General features: G+C 42.4%; 1 protein-coding gene across 1 annotated transcript in view; it reads left to right on the top strand.

Moving 5' to 3' along the window:
* gria1a (glutamate receptor, ionotropic, AMPA 1a) overlaps positions 1-15,327 on the top strand; it is a gene marked incomplete at its 3' end in the record, with an annotated part of 47,681 nt that overhangs the window by 26,894 nt on the left and 5,460 nt on the right. The window contains exons 10-12 of the mRNA XM_079167843.1: positions 9,307-9,505; positions 9,986-10,233; positions 13,439-13,553. Coding sequence (XP_079023969.1) covers positions 9,307-9,505; positions 9,986-10,233; positions 13,439-13,553 — 562 coding nt within the window. The remainder of the gene's footprint in view (positions 1-9,306; positions 9,506-9,985; positions 10,234-13,438; positions 13,554-15,327) is intronic.

Here is a 15,327-nt window from a genome sequence, read left to right as displayed (position 1 = left end):
AACAGAAGCCCTGCGATACAATCCAGCAAATTGAAAGGGCCGTTGAGCTATTAGCATGCAGCTCAGATGTATGGGCAAAATTAGAGTACAATAACTCGTGTTTTGATGATACACATTAGCTCCAAATCACGTGCAGTGTGCAGAAAGAAATCATGAGACGTGCTACAAAAACAAATTACGTAATCCCAATGGTTTGCCTCAATTCTGAAATGATCACAGCCTTTACAGATTCACAAAGAATGCATAGCGGCTGCCGATAACACCATGAACTGTGTGTCATTGGAAACCGCCATCTGCCCCCTTTCAAGGTCCGATTCACAAAAGATTGCACAGACCATATTTTGCAGCTGAGTGCAATTTCCCCCTTTTCTTCTCCCAGCTAAACTAAAAATGGATCAGAGAGCTGGAGCGTTGATGGAGCTGAGGGGGGACCGATGAATCCTGGTTTCTGAAACACACCCAATAAGCTCTAAGCTACCAAATTAGCTACGGCTAACAAGCTAGTCTGTTGCTAGCGGGCTAACGTTAAACCTGTGGACTTGTTGCTCCTGGTTGCCGGTTGGTTTGAGTACTAACATTTTCTTCTCTTGCTTTTTACCTCACGTCCAGAGTTCCTCGTCAATTGTAGCTCCGGTGTCCTTTGCGTCTCTTTTTTCTTGGAGGTTTAAAATTTGTTGACACCCTTGATGATTAGCCACAGTTCAAAAGGGGTATTTTTGAATCAGATAGCACTTTCAAAAACAAGCTAAGATTTATGAATGGATGTTAAATGTTTCATCATATCCATCATGTGGGAGCCCTCAACACTGGAATCCCCGTACACACATTCTCTGGCCTTGTTCCAACCACCCGCTTCTTTTGAGGCTTTTTTTCGCATTATATATTTTTCTGAAAACAAGGATTAACGTTGCTGAGTCCTTCGTTAAAGATGACATTTTCTTCCTCTTGCCTTGTCTCCTGTTCCTCTTTCAGGTGCCCCAGACACCTGAAGGAAAGGTCAGGGAAATGGGTCATTTCTCTTGTTTGAACTTCCTTTTGTTTGAAGATTAAGGTATCTTTGTAGGAGCAGGTTGTATTTTTTATTTATTTTTTCTTGTCGGGGGATATTCCTTTTTGATTCAGAATCTCTGTCACTTTTTCATCTACACCATTTTATGTTTTTTTCAAATATTTTCAGAACTTCCTAGTGAGGTTAAGTTGGCTAAAAACATGACGCTCATATTTCTGGTGTCCATCCTGTGTAAATATTTTTACAATTGCAGGATGGTCAAAAAATAACGTTGTCCAGAATCACTAAGTGTGATTTTCCAGATGGAAATAGATGTTCATCTTCAAGGGAAGCAGGCAGTCCTTTGTAACAATTTATTCTTTTATTCATTGTTTTGTAATCCAGCACATATGGTTTGAAAGGAAGGATAAGTCCATACAATGTTTTCAGGCAAGAAATCCATCATATACTCAAAGTAAGTTTTCCCACTAAAGCTAGGCCCCACCATCAGACAAGAAAAAGGTCCACGGAGCCCAGGATAATTACTTTCTTGTATTTCACCAAAGTGTAACATTTTTTATATCCAAAGGATACAGTGCGACAGTGTAGTGAGAGTCGCCTTTTGTCATACACCACTTTGAACGTTTTCTGAACTAATTTGTTTTTCAGAAAGATCCCCTTTTTATCGTGCACAATGTTGTGCTGTGGGGCTGTAACGTCGCTCTCCTCAGGATTCAATGTAGCTCACTAAAAGCAACGTTCTGAGTGAGCCCCTTGACACGTATCACTACTTTTTGTTTTGGATTTTTATATATCGATACCTTTTGGCCCCGCCGCATCACCCCCTAGCTCGTCCGTCAACTGCCACAGATAGTTTCTTCGCTCGAGCTGCGTCCATCCCTTGTATGTGACATAAAACTGTTACTTTGAATGCGGTAGCCTACACACATCCAAACTCCAAAGTGACGAAAGAAAAGTACTTGACTTGAAATTTCTCTGAAAACACGAATTTGAAAAATATTCCCCAAAAAACTGTTGAGACATCTGCTTTCTGTGCCTTCTTCATCTCCAGCATTGTGTGGGTACCTCGGAGCCTCTAGCCCTTTGAGAAAAGTGTGTCTGTAATCGACGACTATAAAATAGCTTTTTCTGACAAAAGGCCTTCCCTCTGTTCTCTCGGTGACCCTGTAGCCCATCTCTATAGCCTTGTTAAGCTCAGGAGTCACCCACACCCCAGTCAGCGCTCTGGTCTTATCATAATGCTCACAATCACCACCTTGAAATATAATCCTGCATGTGTACGATATAGTGACTAAACACCAGTTTGACTCTACCCGTTTTGTAACACAGGGAAAAACAACCCCTGGGGAGGGAAGACAACGACTCAGATAGATCCAAAGTAACTCTGAGGTGCTTTTAAAACTTAGGATGACCCAATGGATGTTTTGTATTCACAATTACCGTAAGGATAAAGCGATGTCACATCCGAGTATTGAGCAGTTTCATCAAAAGCCTATGTGTACCTCAGATTTACAGTACACGCCCTAGCTCCGTACAATGAGGCTAAGGCTACATTTATGATTTTGAATGTTGCTGTAACCTTTTTACCAATGGTCACGCACAAATTAACATCGATAAATGATTAACTGTTTAATTTGGTAGTTGTGCGACTGACTTTGGTAAGGGGTCTGGAACTTATTTTTTAGCTTCCGGCTCTGTAAAACTCTACAATTTTACAGTCTAAAATTTGTTTGGCTTTATGGAAGTCATTGAAGGAGACATCCTCTTAATCAGTCTCACCTGATTTGAATGTCTCTGCTGCTCTTTTCATCCGTGAGATTTTTACGCATTAAATGAGGCAATTTAATAGCAAAACACTAATTACCAAAAGTGAACTTTGGTTGGCAAGCAGTCAAACGATTCTTTCCAACATTCAACACAACCTTGAGTGTTTCGGATAAGTTGATCAACCAATTCTAAAGTACCATCTGGTGCAATGGAGTCGATCCAAGAGGTTCTGATAACTTGAATCGTCCATTTCATTGTCAGTGATTAATGTGTGGAAAATGGTGTTATTTTAACCTTTGACCCCTCAACTCCATCTGAATTACATCCCCGCGCCGTGCGTGTGAAAACGCTCTTTCTGTCATATTACTTATTTGCGTGCTGACGTCTGCCTCAGCGTCACCTTCAGAGCGAGGGAAGTTCTCCTGTATCAGCACCATTAAAAGTAGAGCGCTTTGTGACATTTGGATCTTGTTGCGAGGAATCTGTCAGGTTTAGACCTTGACCTACAACCTAAAAGTTCAGTTTCTAAAGACTGATCTAATAGTGAGGCGTGCGGGTCTTGTGGAATTCTCTCCAAGAGTGTTCACAGCTCGGATCTACATTTTGTGAGAGCCCCAGTTGTTTCTAAAAGTTCAGTGTCTAAAGCCCGATTTAAATCAGAAATTGCATTTAATAGTGAGGTAGGCAGTTCTAGGCAGAGAGAGAGAAAGAAAGAAAGAAAGAGAGAAAGTAAATTTCAATACAACATTGTGAGTAAATTCAGTAAAAAAAATTAAATTAAATTAAAATTAAAAAGCTCAACATGCCTAAAAAAGATCTGATCCTATGGGAGGTAAAGGATGAAAAGGATGATGAAGAGGAGGACAGGGTGGTGAGGAAAGCCCCTCGAGGTCTCGAAAGCAACGAGGGAGGCTCCTGGCCTTCGGCCCCCCCGTAGACGGGGATATCCAAGTCAGATTTGTTGTCAGAAATAATAAAAATTTAATAAACTTATTACAATATGACTACAACATGTAACCTACCTCCAGAAATCGTATTTTAAAAAAATACAAATTATTGAGAAAAGACTCAAATAAGACCTTACCAGCCATGGCTTGTCTTTCCTCTAACAGATCAACCAATTTGATGTAGGAGCGCTCGACATGCTATTTATTGCAGAAAAACCAGAGAAAACCAACTTTTGTCTCAGAGGGATGCTTTTTTTTTTGGCGATGCTTGTAATCGGGGGATGCGGCATATTCACAATGCATATGAAAAAACTGAGGGGCCCTGGACATCGTCAAAGACCTGCGTGAATCATATGAACTTGCTGGCGGATACTATATGGCATTGAGTGACAATTTACTGACAGAGTGGGAGAGATCGTGGGAAAGGGGTGTGGTTGAAATTGAACCGGAATCAGGCGTATTATTAGCTTCCATTACATCAGTATTAATAAAGTGGTCCTGCTTGTATATAAATAACCACAAGGTCCCTGTCAGGCGAGGGATGGGTGGCGTGGGAAAGGGGAGGGGGAGTTAAGGTGCATTCCACCCTCTGTGGGGTTATTTTTGTCTTGAAACCCTTTTTTGAATTCGCTCCTCGCTGTGCACACATCTTCTAAAGATGGCTCTGATGAATGGTGGGTAGCCCTTGACTTTTTGACTCACTATTCTTATTGTGAAGAAATAACTGATGTGCCCAGCAATACAGAATAACAACATTTACTTAAGACACTTATTTATTTGGCTGAACCGCCAGAGAAGATCTTTGTGTGAGGGCACATAAAGATACACACAGTCTCACTTTGTCTGCTGTGATCTTGGTGTGTTGATTAGTGGATGCTCTCTGATTTGGTCTTGATATAAATAACGCTCCGGTTTTTATTTATTTGTATTCATATCTCAGGCATCATTCTCGCATCGTTTTTCCTCACGTGAGCTGTGGTTGCCAAGGACATTTCCTGCCACAGCAGCGGCCAATTAGTCAACACATACGCACTAACACCTAAGACGCTGAATGCATCTATATGTGTGTGTGTGTGTGTGTGTGTGTGTATGTGTGTGTGTGTGTATGCCTCATCTGTCTTTCTGCTTCTATGGGTGCTTTATTTGTGCTTGCAGGCTCCACTTTGCCAGCCTGTCACTCTCATTCTGTCTTTTCTATCGACTTGCACAGAACATGTCTCGTCCATCCAGTGGAGATATCGGCGGTGGCTGTGCCCAGTCATTAAGAACGCACAGCTGTCTGGCTAATTTTTAAGAAGAAGAAAAAAAAAAAAGCATTGTAGCAGAAAACTCCTTTTCCGTCCCTGATTTGTCTTAGAATCACTTTATAATTAGAGGCCATTTTCTTTCTCATTTAAACCTCTGTAATTCCTAATCCATTGTAATGTGGCCATTACTGGCTCATTTTTTACACTTGCTAAAGTCGTTAGTCATTGCTAATTACCATATCGAATAGAGGAGGCCAGCCGGGGGAATTCTAATGAGAGTTTAGTGCTTCTCACGCAGCTGTGGGTGGAGATCATATAGCAGGGGATGAAGATCTGGATCTGACGTGCTGTAGAGAGAGCCCATCGTGGCAAATGAAGGAGAGGTGGTCTCTCTTATATGTGAGCTCATGAGCATGCACTACTCATAGTGGCAATAATACTGTTCATATATAACATGCTCACACACTCTTTGCTATAGGGTTGGATTTGGATTCCAAGTTGGGGGAAAAAAGCTGGAATCATTAAAGCTGCTGTAATAAGCATGTAACAACTGATCAAATGACCATGTGGACGTGAAAGCGCTCACACGCATAATCACATAATCTCCCGACTCTGCAGTTTCCCGCAGCTCGACACTGCTTCAGTGTCTGTCAGCTCATTATTTTATTTCTTTATTCAGTCTCATAAACCCCATTTCCACACCTGTTTTCTTCCACAGCACTAATTTCAATGATTCACTGTTGTATCCGCCCCCTCATACTGTGAAAATCTCACTCATTCTACTAAGAGAACAGGGGTTACATAAGTAACTTTTAAGTTTTCAGCAAACCATACTTCACTACTTTCCCAGCACCAAACGGCCGGCAGTCAAAGTTAGCGGCAAGCTGGTGAACACAGAGGAGCGTTTAGCATCAGCCACAAGAGGAGTGACACTTCCACAGTGACTCCTTTGCTGTTGTATTTACTGGATGTTTAAAAAAAAAAGCGGTGGTTTGCTAACACTTACTAATGCCTTGATAATATGTCAACGTATGACAGTTAAATGTATGATATGTAAACCTAGATGCTGTAGTGTTCTTTGAAAGCGTTCAAATTGGATATGTAGATTTGGATTACAATTTTTTGAAAATGCTATTAAGCCCAAACCTTACTATAGATGACGTGCATACGCGGCGTTTTTGCATTCGTGTGTACATCACTGCTGTGGAGCCTTAGTGCTGGGGCTGCTCCCATTACCGTGCCTTTTCTTCGTAGTGCAATAAAAAGAGCCGAGTGAATAATTGATTAATCATTGCCTTAACAAGACTATGAAATTACAGTGCTTGGAAAGATTTGCCTTACTTTAATAAGACAGCTTAGTTAATGTTTTACCCTGGCACCAAGGTTGGCTGCCGTGCAATAATGTATGAGGAGGACGCTCAAAGGAAGCGAGTTCAAAAGGAGACAAACAGAGACAAACAGGTCTGTGTTTGCCAGTCGCTCTGCTCAGCTAGGGAGGAGGACTGCTGCAGGAGAGCCAACACACACACACACATCTCTTTTTCTCTCAGTCACAGTAAATGGTGACCTGGTTGTTCTCTTGCACAGACAAACTCACACATTGTCTTCAGGAAGAAAGTGTGTGTGTGTTTGTGTTTGTGTGCATGCATACTTGAATGCATCAGTGTCAGTGCCAAAGTGTAGGCCATTGTTCAAACAAGCTCCTGTCAGCCCCCCCCCCCCCCCCCCCACACACACACACACACACCTTTTCCCCGACCCCCTTCCAGCACACGAGGAGACAGACAGGGAGCACAGTGGACACGTCGGCTGGATGGAGAGAAAAGGAAAAAAGAAAGGAGATGAAGAGAGGAGAAGACAGACCGAGGGAAAGAGAAAAAAAAAGAGGACGATTGAAGGAGAAGGATTAGACAGCTGTTTACTGCCATCTCTGGAGGCCAGCAGCAGTCAAAGCTAAAGAGTTTGTCAGCCTCTGGTGGTGCTATCCAGTTTACTTTTCATCCCTGCCATTTCTCGCTCTCTCTCTTTTTTTTCCTCTTCTCCCTCTCTTTCTCTCTCTCTCTCTCTCTCTCTCTCTCTCTCTCACTTGTGTTGCCCCCCCCCCCCCCTCCCTCCCAATCTTAGGGTAGTCCTTTCTTTGAAACCTTCTTCAGGTAAAGACAAGAAGCAATCAGGACAGACAGGCCCAAAGGCCTCACTGTCACTTCTCTCTCATTGCGACGCTGTGATATTGTGTCGGGCGAGATGAACAATAGTTTTTTTCTGATGTTAAGAAAATTGAGAGGGAAATCTTTTTGTCATGATTTCATTCTTTTTTACTTTTCATATTCAAGCAAAAAATGCAAAAAAAAAAAAAATCACAAATAATTGGAGCTCAAATATGACAATTTGCTGCTGTTCTTTGTCACCTGTGATATTAAACTGACATTCTGGAGGTTTTGGACTGCTGGTCGGACAAAACAATCGGAAGATGTCCCCTGTGATTTATAATCAACCATTTTCAATTCTTTCTAACATTTTATGGACAAATGAACTGAGGTCATGATCTGCAGATGAATTGATAAAGAGAACAGTTGTGGTGCAGCTCTGACTGTGATCATTATGTTTCTGGAGTATTCTTGTTCTCACAATGTCAGTTTTAGACAGTATTGATATTTTTAACCCCTCGTAAATAATAACGATGTCATGAAATGTAGCTGTTTTTGATCTTTTACATAATCCTGACAAAACGTTCTTGAAATGTTCTGATATTGACACACTTGATCCATCCTTTGACAGTTAAATTCCCCACTGGTTGACGTGTACCTACTGGTTCAACCTTTGGCCCTGTATTTGAATGGTATCAGTATGTGATTATCCTTCCATATGTAGTTTGTCTTTTGACATTTCTAGATGTGAAATTGTTGTTTACAGTTCGGAGGATGTGATACATTAACATAGAACTTTATTCACCCCTCGGGACATTGTTGTGCAAAGTAGGAAAGAGTGCAAATATAAGTAGTAGTAGTGCAGAACTCCGGATGGGTTTTTGTTTACAATTGTTGGTTCTCATTGACCTTAATTTGTTCTGATGAGGTGCTGCTGGCTCTCTGTGATTGGTGGGTTTTTCATGAGCTGTGTTTCCATAATATATATACCAGAACTTCACCTAAAGAAGGTCTGGGGACCAAGATGTTGTGATGTCATGAGTTTCAACTGTATTTAAAAAAAAAAACGCAGGAGAATCGGTAGATTGTTTGCTGCAATACTAAATATGCACTGAGCAATCAGAAAAGGCATGTTACATTTCCCACTGCACAAAAACAAAAAACTCAACCTTACCCAACCCCTTTTGAACAGTGATCAGTGAACAAGTCAAAACACACGCACACACGCACACACACACACACACACACACACACACACACACACACACACACACACACACACACACACACACACAGAGAGACACCCTGCAGACAGCTCTGCACTCTCCCAACTGATTTTCAAAGGCTCTGCATCCATTCTGTTTGCTCTGCGCTCGTTCCCTGACTGCTCTTTCATCATCCACCCGTCATCTGAAAAGCATCTTAAATGATTATGTTTTAGCTTCTCCCCTTCTATTTTTTTTTGATTTTTTTTTTTTTTTGAATACTTAATCTCGCCTTCATGTTCACGCTCCATTTGGCTTGACGGGCACAAAGGTGAATCATGAAAGCCTTTTTTTTGTTTCAGATTTGTGTCATTTTCATTGCGTAAGCTCCGCCGCTCTGTGCCTCGGCGCTTGTCGGGGGACCTGATATGTAACGCAACATGATTTCTGCTGTTGGAGCTGGCTTTCTCTTGAGGTAGAGAGAGAGAGAGAGAGAGAGAGAGAGAGGAAAGACAGGGATTTGACTCGGGGGATTTTGCTCTCAAATCATCCAGTTTTTTTTTTTTTTTTTTGTTGTTTGTTATTTTGAAAGTGCAATTAGAGCAATGGCTAAGTGTTCTCCTCCGCCTATTAATCCCCAACAATTAATGTGCGTGGTTCCACGAAACATATTGGCAACTTTCTTGAAGTGAGATTAATTTGGCAGGCAGAAAGCTGAGTGGGCCTTTGTGGAACTGGTTATCTTTCCTTCGCACATTGGTCTAAGCTCTCCGAGCCTGGTGGAATGACGAGTGCAGTGGGAGCATGAAGCAATGTAGGTCATTTGGATGGTATGAACATCGCACGGTTTTTTAGATTGCCTTTCTTGATTGTGTCGGAAGAAATGCGCTTTGCCAGTCAGCGCATTAACATGTAATTGATTCTCGATTGTCTCCTGTGGACCCATTTGTTGACCAACCTAAGATCCTCTCCTTCTGTTTTCAGCTCTCTGTCCGGCCGCATTGTTGGAGGCGTCTGGTGGTTCTTCACCCTCATCATCATCTCATCCTATACTGCCAACTTGGCTGCCTTCCTGACGGTGGAGAGGATGGTGTCTCCTATAGAGAGTGCTGAGGATTTGGCCAAGCAGACGGAGATCGCCTATGGAACACTGGATGCCGGCTCCACCAAAGAATTCTTCAGTGTGAGAGACAAAGAATCGAACATTCGTTCAAATGAACGCTTTATGCAACAGTCAACATTATGCGTGCATCATTTCCTGTTGAATCCATGATGGGAATGTCTGACTCCACCACTAAAAATTAAAACTACTATAAACTGTAGAGCAGCTTCTCAGACACATTTTTCTCCCTTTTTTGTCATGACATGTTTTTGTTCTCATTTATATTCTTTTATTTATTCATTTTTAACAATCGGAAGTGGACCTTAAGTTGCAAAAGGTTGAGAGCTCCTCCTGTAGAGCGCTAACCAAAGAGTGTAAATGCATTAAATGTCTATTGATTAGAAATGCCAACCATCAATGACATCTAGGATTCATTTCATGAACATTTTGACAACGTCAACACGGCATCAAACCGAATAAAAGTAGCTGATAAAGTATTCACACTGACGCCGTCTCTTTCTCTGTCTTCCCATCTCGATCGTTGACATTTCCGCCTGTCAGAGGTCGAAGATCGCCGTGTTTGAGAAGATGTGGTCCTACATGAAGGCGGCCGACCCGTCCGTGTTTGTCAAGACCACGGACGAGGGCGTGATGAGAGTCAGGAAGTCCAAGGGCAAGTATGCCTACCTGTTGGAGTCCACAATGAACGAGTACATAGAGCAGAGGAAACCGTGCGATACTATGAAGGTGGGAGGAAACCTGGACTCTAAAGGTTATGGCATCGCCACGCCCAAGGGCTCCCCCCTCAGGTAAACCCCTGCCACTGCGGCGTAGCCGGATAAAAGCCTCCCAAGTGCTTTTATTGGAGCTTGTGCATGAGCGTCATCTCTGCCGCCTTTTCATTTGTCCATTGAGCTCGGTTCTTGCAGCGTTAATCATTTATTTATGCTTTTTTTTCCCCTCATATTAATACAACATGTATGTATTAGCATTCTGTTCTGCCTACTTTGAATGCATTCTAATCAGACAGAACGCATTGGCATCCATTTCACAGTACTTGATTTAACTTTTCCTTTCTTTTGCACACTGTCACAAAGTCATTTACAACTTCATCATGCCCACGTGACCCACTACAGACACTTTGTTTCATGTTATACATATATATATATATATATGTATATATATATATATATATATATACATATATATATATATATATACATATATATATATATATATGTATATATATATATATGTGTATGTATGCAGCTAGCCTGTTCATAGCTGAATTGTGAGCACTAGCAGAAGTCTAAAGTAGTCCTCTTTAAGCAAACACTTGTTTTTTGCCCTGCTGCGCTCTGATTGCAATCTGAACCTTCTTCATGAGCATTTATGGTGGCTGGTTTCGCATCTGCGTTAAAACTTAAGCATCCTCTAAAACACACAGAAACGCTCATAAAAAAACCCGCAAATGTACCCATCACCACCCAACAGGGCCCTTGAAAGCAGGATTACAGCGTAAAGGACCACATCCCGTATGGCTACTTTGCCACTTCCGCCAAGGCTCAAGTTAGCAGACTTGAATTCATATTTGCCACGTTCAATGTGATAACCGATGTAATGAACGATAAGTCATACTGGATGTGCTTTTCTGCCACCGATGTCCAAGACCAGCAGCTGTCTTTTCATATCGCATTAACACCCTTAATCAACTTCACATTCATCATTTTTCCTTGCGACTGCGGAGAGAGGGCAGGAACTGGTAGCGTCTGAAGCTTTTAATCCATCTCTAATAGGCCTCATTCGTTTTAATGAAAGGAACCATATGGGGAGATTTCATTCAATCTCCCCGTGGATTCGTTCGGGGTTCCAGCTTGGTCGACAGCCAAAGGTCAGAAGACGCTGACAAGAAATGTCCCGTATGTCTTACTCAGACGCTCCATTTATATTTAGTACAAATTACATGTCCTACAGCACGTAAATGCTGTGTGACAAGACACCTGGCTGAAATGAATCAGCTCCCAAGTCATGTAGTCAGATTGGTCCAAGCCTGCAACAGACAGTAGCAATGGGATGCAGTGTTGAACTGCTGAGGATGGCCCCATTTCCTCTCTCTCTCTCTCTCTCTTTGTGATACTTATTAACAGAGTGATGTGTGTTATTCTCTGGCCATTCACAGATGTCTGACACTGACTTTCATCAACAGATAACGTTCGGGACTGGAAGTGTGTGTGATTGAAGTTGTTTCGTGGTTGAAGTAGAAATTGGAATATTTGCGCTGCTCACATGGTTTCAGACATCAGTGAGTGTCCAGTGAATTCAAAGCGTTGCGTTCAATCATACCTGCAATGCGTTGTGAATGGATCAATTTGATACTAGTGCTCTGTTTTTTCCTGTTTTTAACATACGCAGTTCTTGCTATGAGATTACTGGTGATGCCTACATATTCAGGCCATACAAACAGCACAGATGTTACTCTGTCCAGGCAATATTTCCGAGCGGCTTACCGACTAAAAGTGCAGAAAAGGCTCTTTAGAAAACAACATCATGTATTTTTTTAGCTTACATTAGCTAACTTGGTATGACACTGTAAGCACAGTAAAAGATTACCACTTTCTGCACATTAAAAAGCTGTTATTGTGCTTAACAATAGAGAGTGACAGCAGCATCTTAACATATATATATATATATGTTCTAGTTTTCATATTGCAGTGCAGGCCTAATTGAAAGTAGCGCTTTGAAAAAGTGATGATACTAAAATGACATAACTCTTCATTTTACAGGATGTACTGACGGTCTTCAAACTACACTCTGTGATCAGTCTGTGAAATGTTGTGCATATACTCTCCCTGCTTCATTTCTGACATGTATGACGTCCAGCCACCGCCATGCCCCGCCTGACTGTTTGCCCCATCCCACCTAACATACAGTACAGTAGCCTCCCCGACATCTGCTCACCTCGACCCGACCGACCAAACTAACCAATGACCTGCAGGTCACCATGTCCACACACTTTGACTTCTTTCTCTCTGCCCGCTCCCACTGGGCTGAGAAAGAAATCAAGAGGTTTTACCAGCTCCAAGGGATGCCTGTGTTCCCTACAGCTGTGTTGTGCGCTCAGGTTTGGGGGGGAAAAGACTCTTCCGCGTCAGCTGGTGAGAAAGGCCGTATATCACCAAAGTAAATTATCACTTTACGAAAGAATTGACACTGATTTGGGGGCGGGGGGGGGGGACAATCTGACAAATGCTGTCATCTTCACTTCCTTTATGCAAATTCTGATTGCAGACTGTGCCTTTCTGTGACTCGTGGGTGGGGAGAGTCTTTGTCCACAGCCAGTCAGCTATAGGAAACACACACACACACACACACACACACACACACACACACACAGTCACCAGAGAGAGAGAGAGCCAGCCTTGGAGAGATGCTTTGGATGAGCTTGGTTCATATAGATCCGTGGTCAGGACTCTGTCTATCGTTGGTCACACAGTTTCCTTTCTATTTGTCTATTTGAGAAATAGGCTTGTGGAATCGAACCTGACAGTGAAAACATTGAAAGCCTATGTCTACATTTGTCTCTGCTGATGCTTCTAAAATGAATCAACACAGGCTTCTACTCACCATGACACAGTTATGGGTTGAATATTGATAGGTTAGTTACCATAGCAAACTGTATGCTGGCGCCACTGAAAGGAGATTACCATCTGTAGACAGACTTCCACATCCAATGCATCTCCATTTCTAGTGTCAGCTCTGCCTCCTTCTGAGGCCCCTGCTTGGTAAAACCTGACTCTACTGCTGTATGGGCGCTCGGCATTTCATCCCCACTGCAGACACACATTTAACACGCCACATCTAAAACCAGCACTCCTGCTTCATATCAGTAGCTACATGCAGGAGTTTCTAATATTTAGTCAATGTTTTCATAATCACCACCACCATGCGACCAATCTCTTTATATCTGTCCCATAGAGTGTCTCCTAATGGTTATCGTTTTACGTTATCTCCAAGAAACCCAGTAAACCTGGCAGTGTTAAAACTGAACGAGCAGGGCCTCTTGGACAAATTGAAAAACAAGTGGTGGTACGACAAGGGAGAGTGCGGCAGCGGGGGCGGGGACTCCAAGGTCAGAGCCAGTTTGATAAACCCTGCGGGTAACCCACCACCACTGGGCGTGGAGGGTTGTGGGAAGGGGGGGGGGGGTAACCGGCAGACCCACGCCGCACTACCACTCAAGCAACACTTAATGCCTCTGCGGTGTGGCGAAGGGCAAAGCAACAGTGCCAAGGGGAGGGGGAGGGGGGGTGATTATAGCCTATTTGGCAGGCGCTGGCTGAATTTGAAAAACCGCAGAGGGGGGAAATTTGTATCATCCACCCTGCACAAACAAAATGAACGTGGATGATTTAAAATGGATCAGTGTCTTAAAACCAGCTGCATCCCTGGTGCTCAATAGTGCTTTAGGAGCCCCTGTAGGCTTTGGGATTTGTTCACTTTTAGGTGTTAACTTTGTCCAAGTACACCTTACATTTTGACAAACCGTGTTGCAGAAGTGAGGGTAAGCAGTGTGCCGGTTACCCAGAGTGATATAGTAATACACATCTACTGCCTTTAGGGAGCAAGCCAACTAAGATAGATGGAGTATTAATGCATATCACTCTGTTTCTAATGATGTTTATGCTGTATATGTATGTGTGTGTGTGTGTGTGTGAAAAATGGTTTAAAGTGAGCTCAAGCATTAACGTGTGTATGTATTTGCTGCTCTGTGTCTCTGAAATGAATAACATAAAATAACAAGGTATAATATGTTATTTATGTTATTTCCTTATGGTTGGAAGAATCCCAGTAAACCTAGCGGTGTTGAAACTCAATGAGCAAGCCTTCTTAGACAAACTGAAAAACAAATGGTGGTACGATAAAGGGGAGTGTGGCAGCAAGGACTCCGGAAGAAAGGTCAGTCTCCAACCCAAACCTGTCACCTCACAGCACCTCCCAGCACAACCCTGCCCTGATCCTAGACCAGCTCCCAAGTCCAGCCCTCAGCCTCCATTACACGGAGCAGTACTCCCCATGTGGTTTGACCAGTACCACTGTAGTGGCCCGAACATAAGACCCTTTTCGCAAACACATCTTTTTAGGATTTTAAAGATGAAAATGTAGGCAGACACAGCATGTTTTAGCATATTTAAAATGTATTGCACATTAAAATAAAAAATGGCAAAAATAGTTACAGTTAAAAAAGAAAATCTACAGACAATATTTTCAGTCAAGTTATTTAGTTAGCAATATACACTTTCAGATGTTAATTCTTTGAAAATGATGGGAAATGAATGCATCAATCCACTTCAACAAATGATTTGATCAAATCACTTTGGCCGCAGCTTTTGAATGGCTTACTTTCTTCTGCCGCTGCTGTTACGTCAGCAACTCCTCCTGCAGAGAATGAATGGTATAAATCATCAGCCATCATCAGTTAGCACTTTTTATCTTTCTGCCCGAGCCATAAATGTTAAATCCATTTCTGCTGTCACATTAACAAGAGGCAGCAGTAAACTTTTATAGGTTAAGAGAGCCTGTGTACCTTTAGCTGAACAGCAGCCACTGTGACCGGTGCCAATTAAAGGACCGTTGTGAATGCTCGAGCTGCTAGTCTAACAGCAGTACGCAGAAACAGAGCAGGGTCATAAAATCAGCAAACTGACTCAGTAATATCAATGTCACGGAGATATCTGTCTGGGGTTTGCTTACATGAGCTAATATTAGCCGTGAAAAGCTAAAAACATTGTCTTATGTCCGGGCCAGTACTCTGGTGGTGCTCTTGTGTCTATTTCTCCCCACTGAGTTTGTGTTTTGAGATTTAATGTTCATTACCAGCGTGTAATTAAACATTGTGTGGTGGA

The sequence above is a fragment of the Pholis gunnellus genome, assembly GCF_910591455.1.
Source record: "Pholis gunnellus genome assembly, chromosome: 10".
NCBI classification, from domain to species: Eukaryota; Metazoa; Chordata; class Actinopteri; order Perciformes; family Pholidae; genus Pholis; species Pholis gunnellus.
Note: the sequence above shows the minus strand (reverse complement) of the source record. Positions and strands in the feature narration are given on the sequence as shown.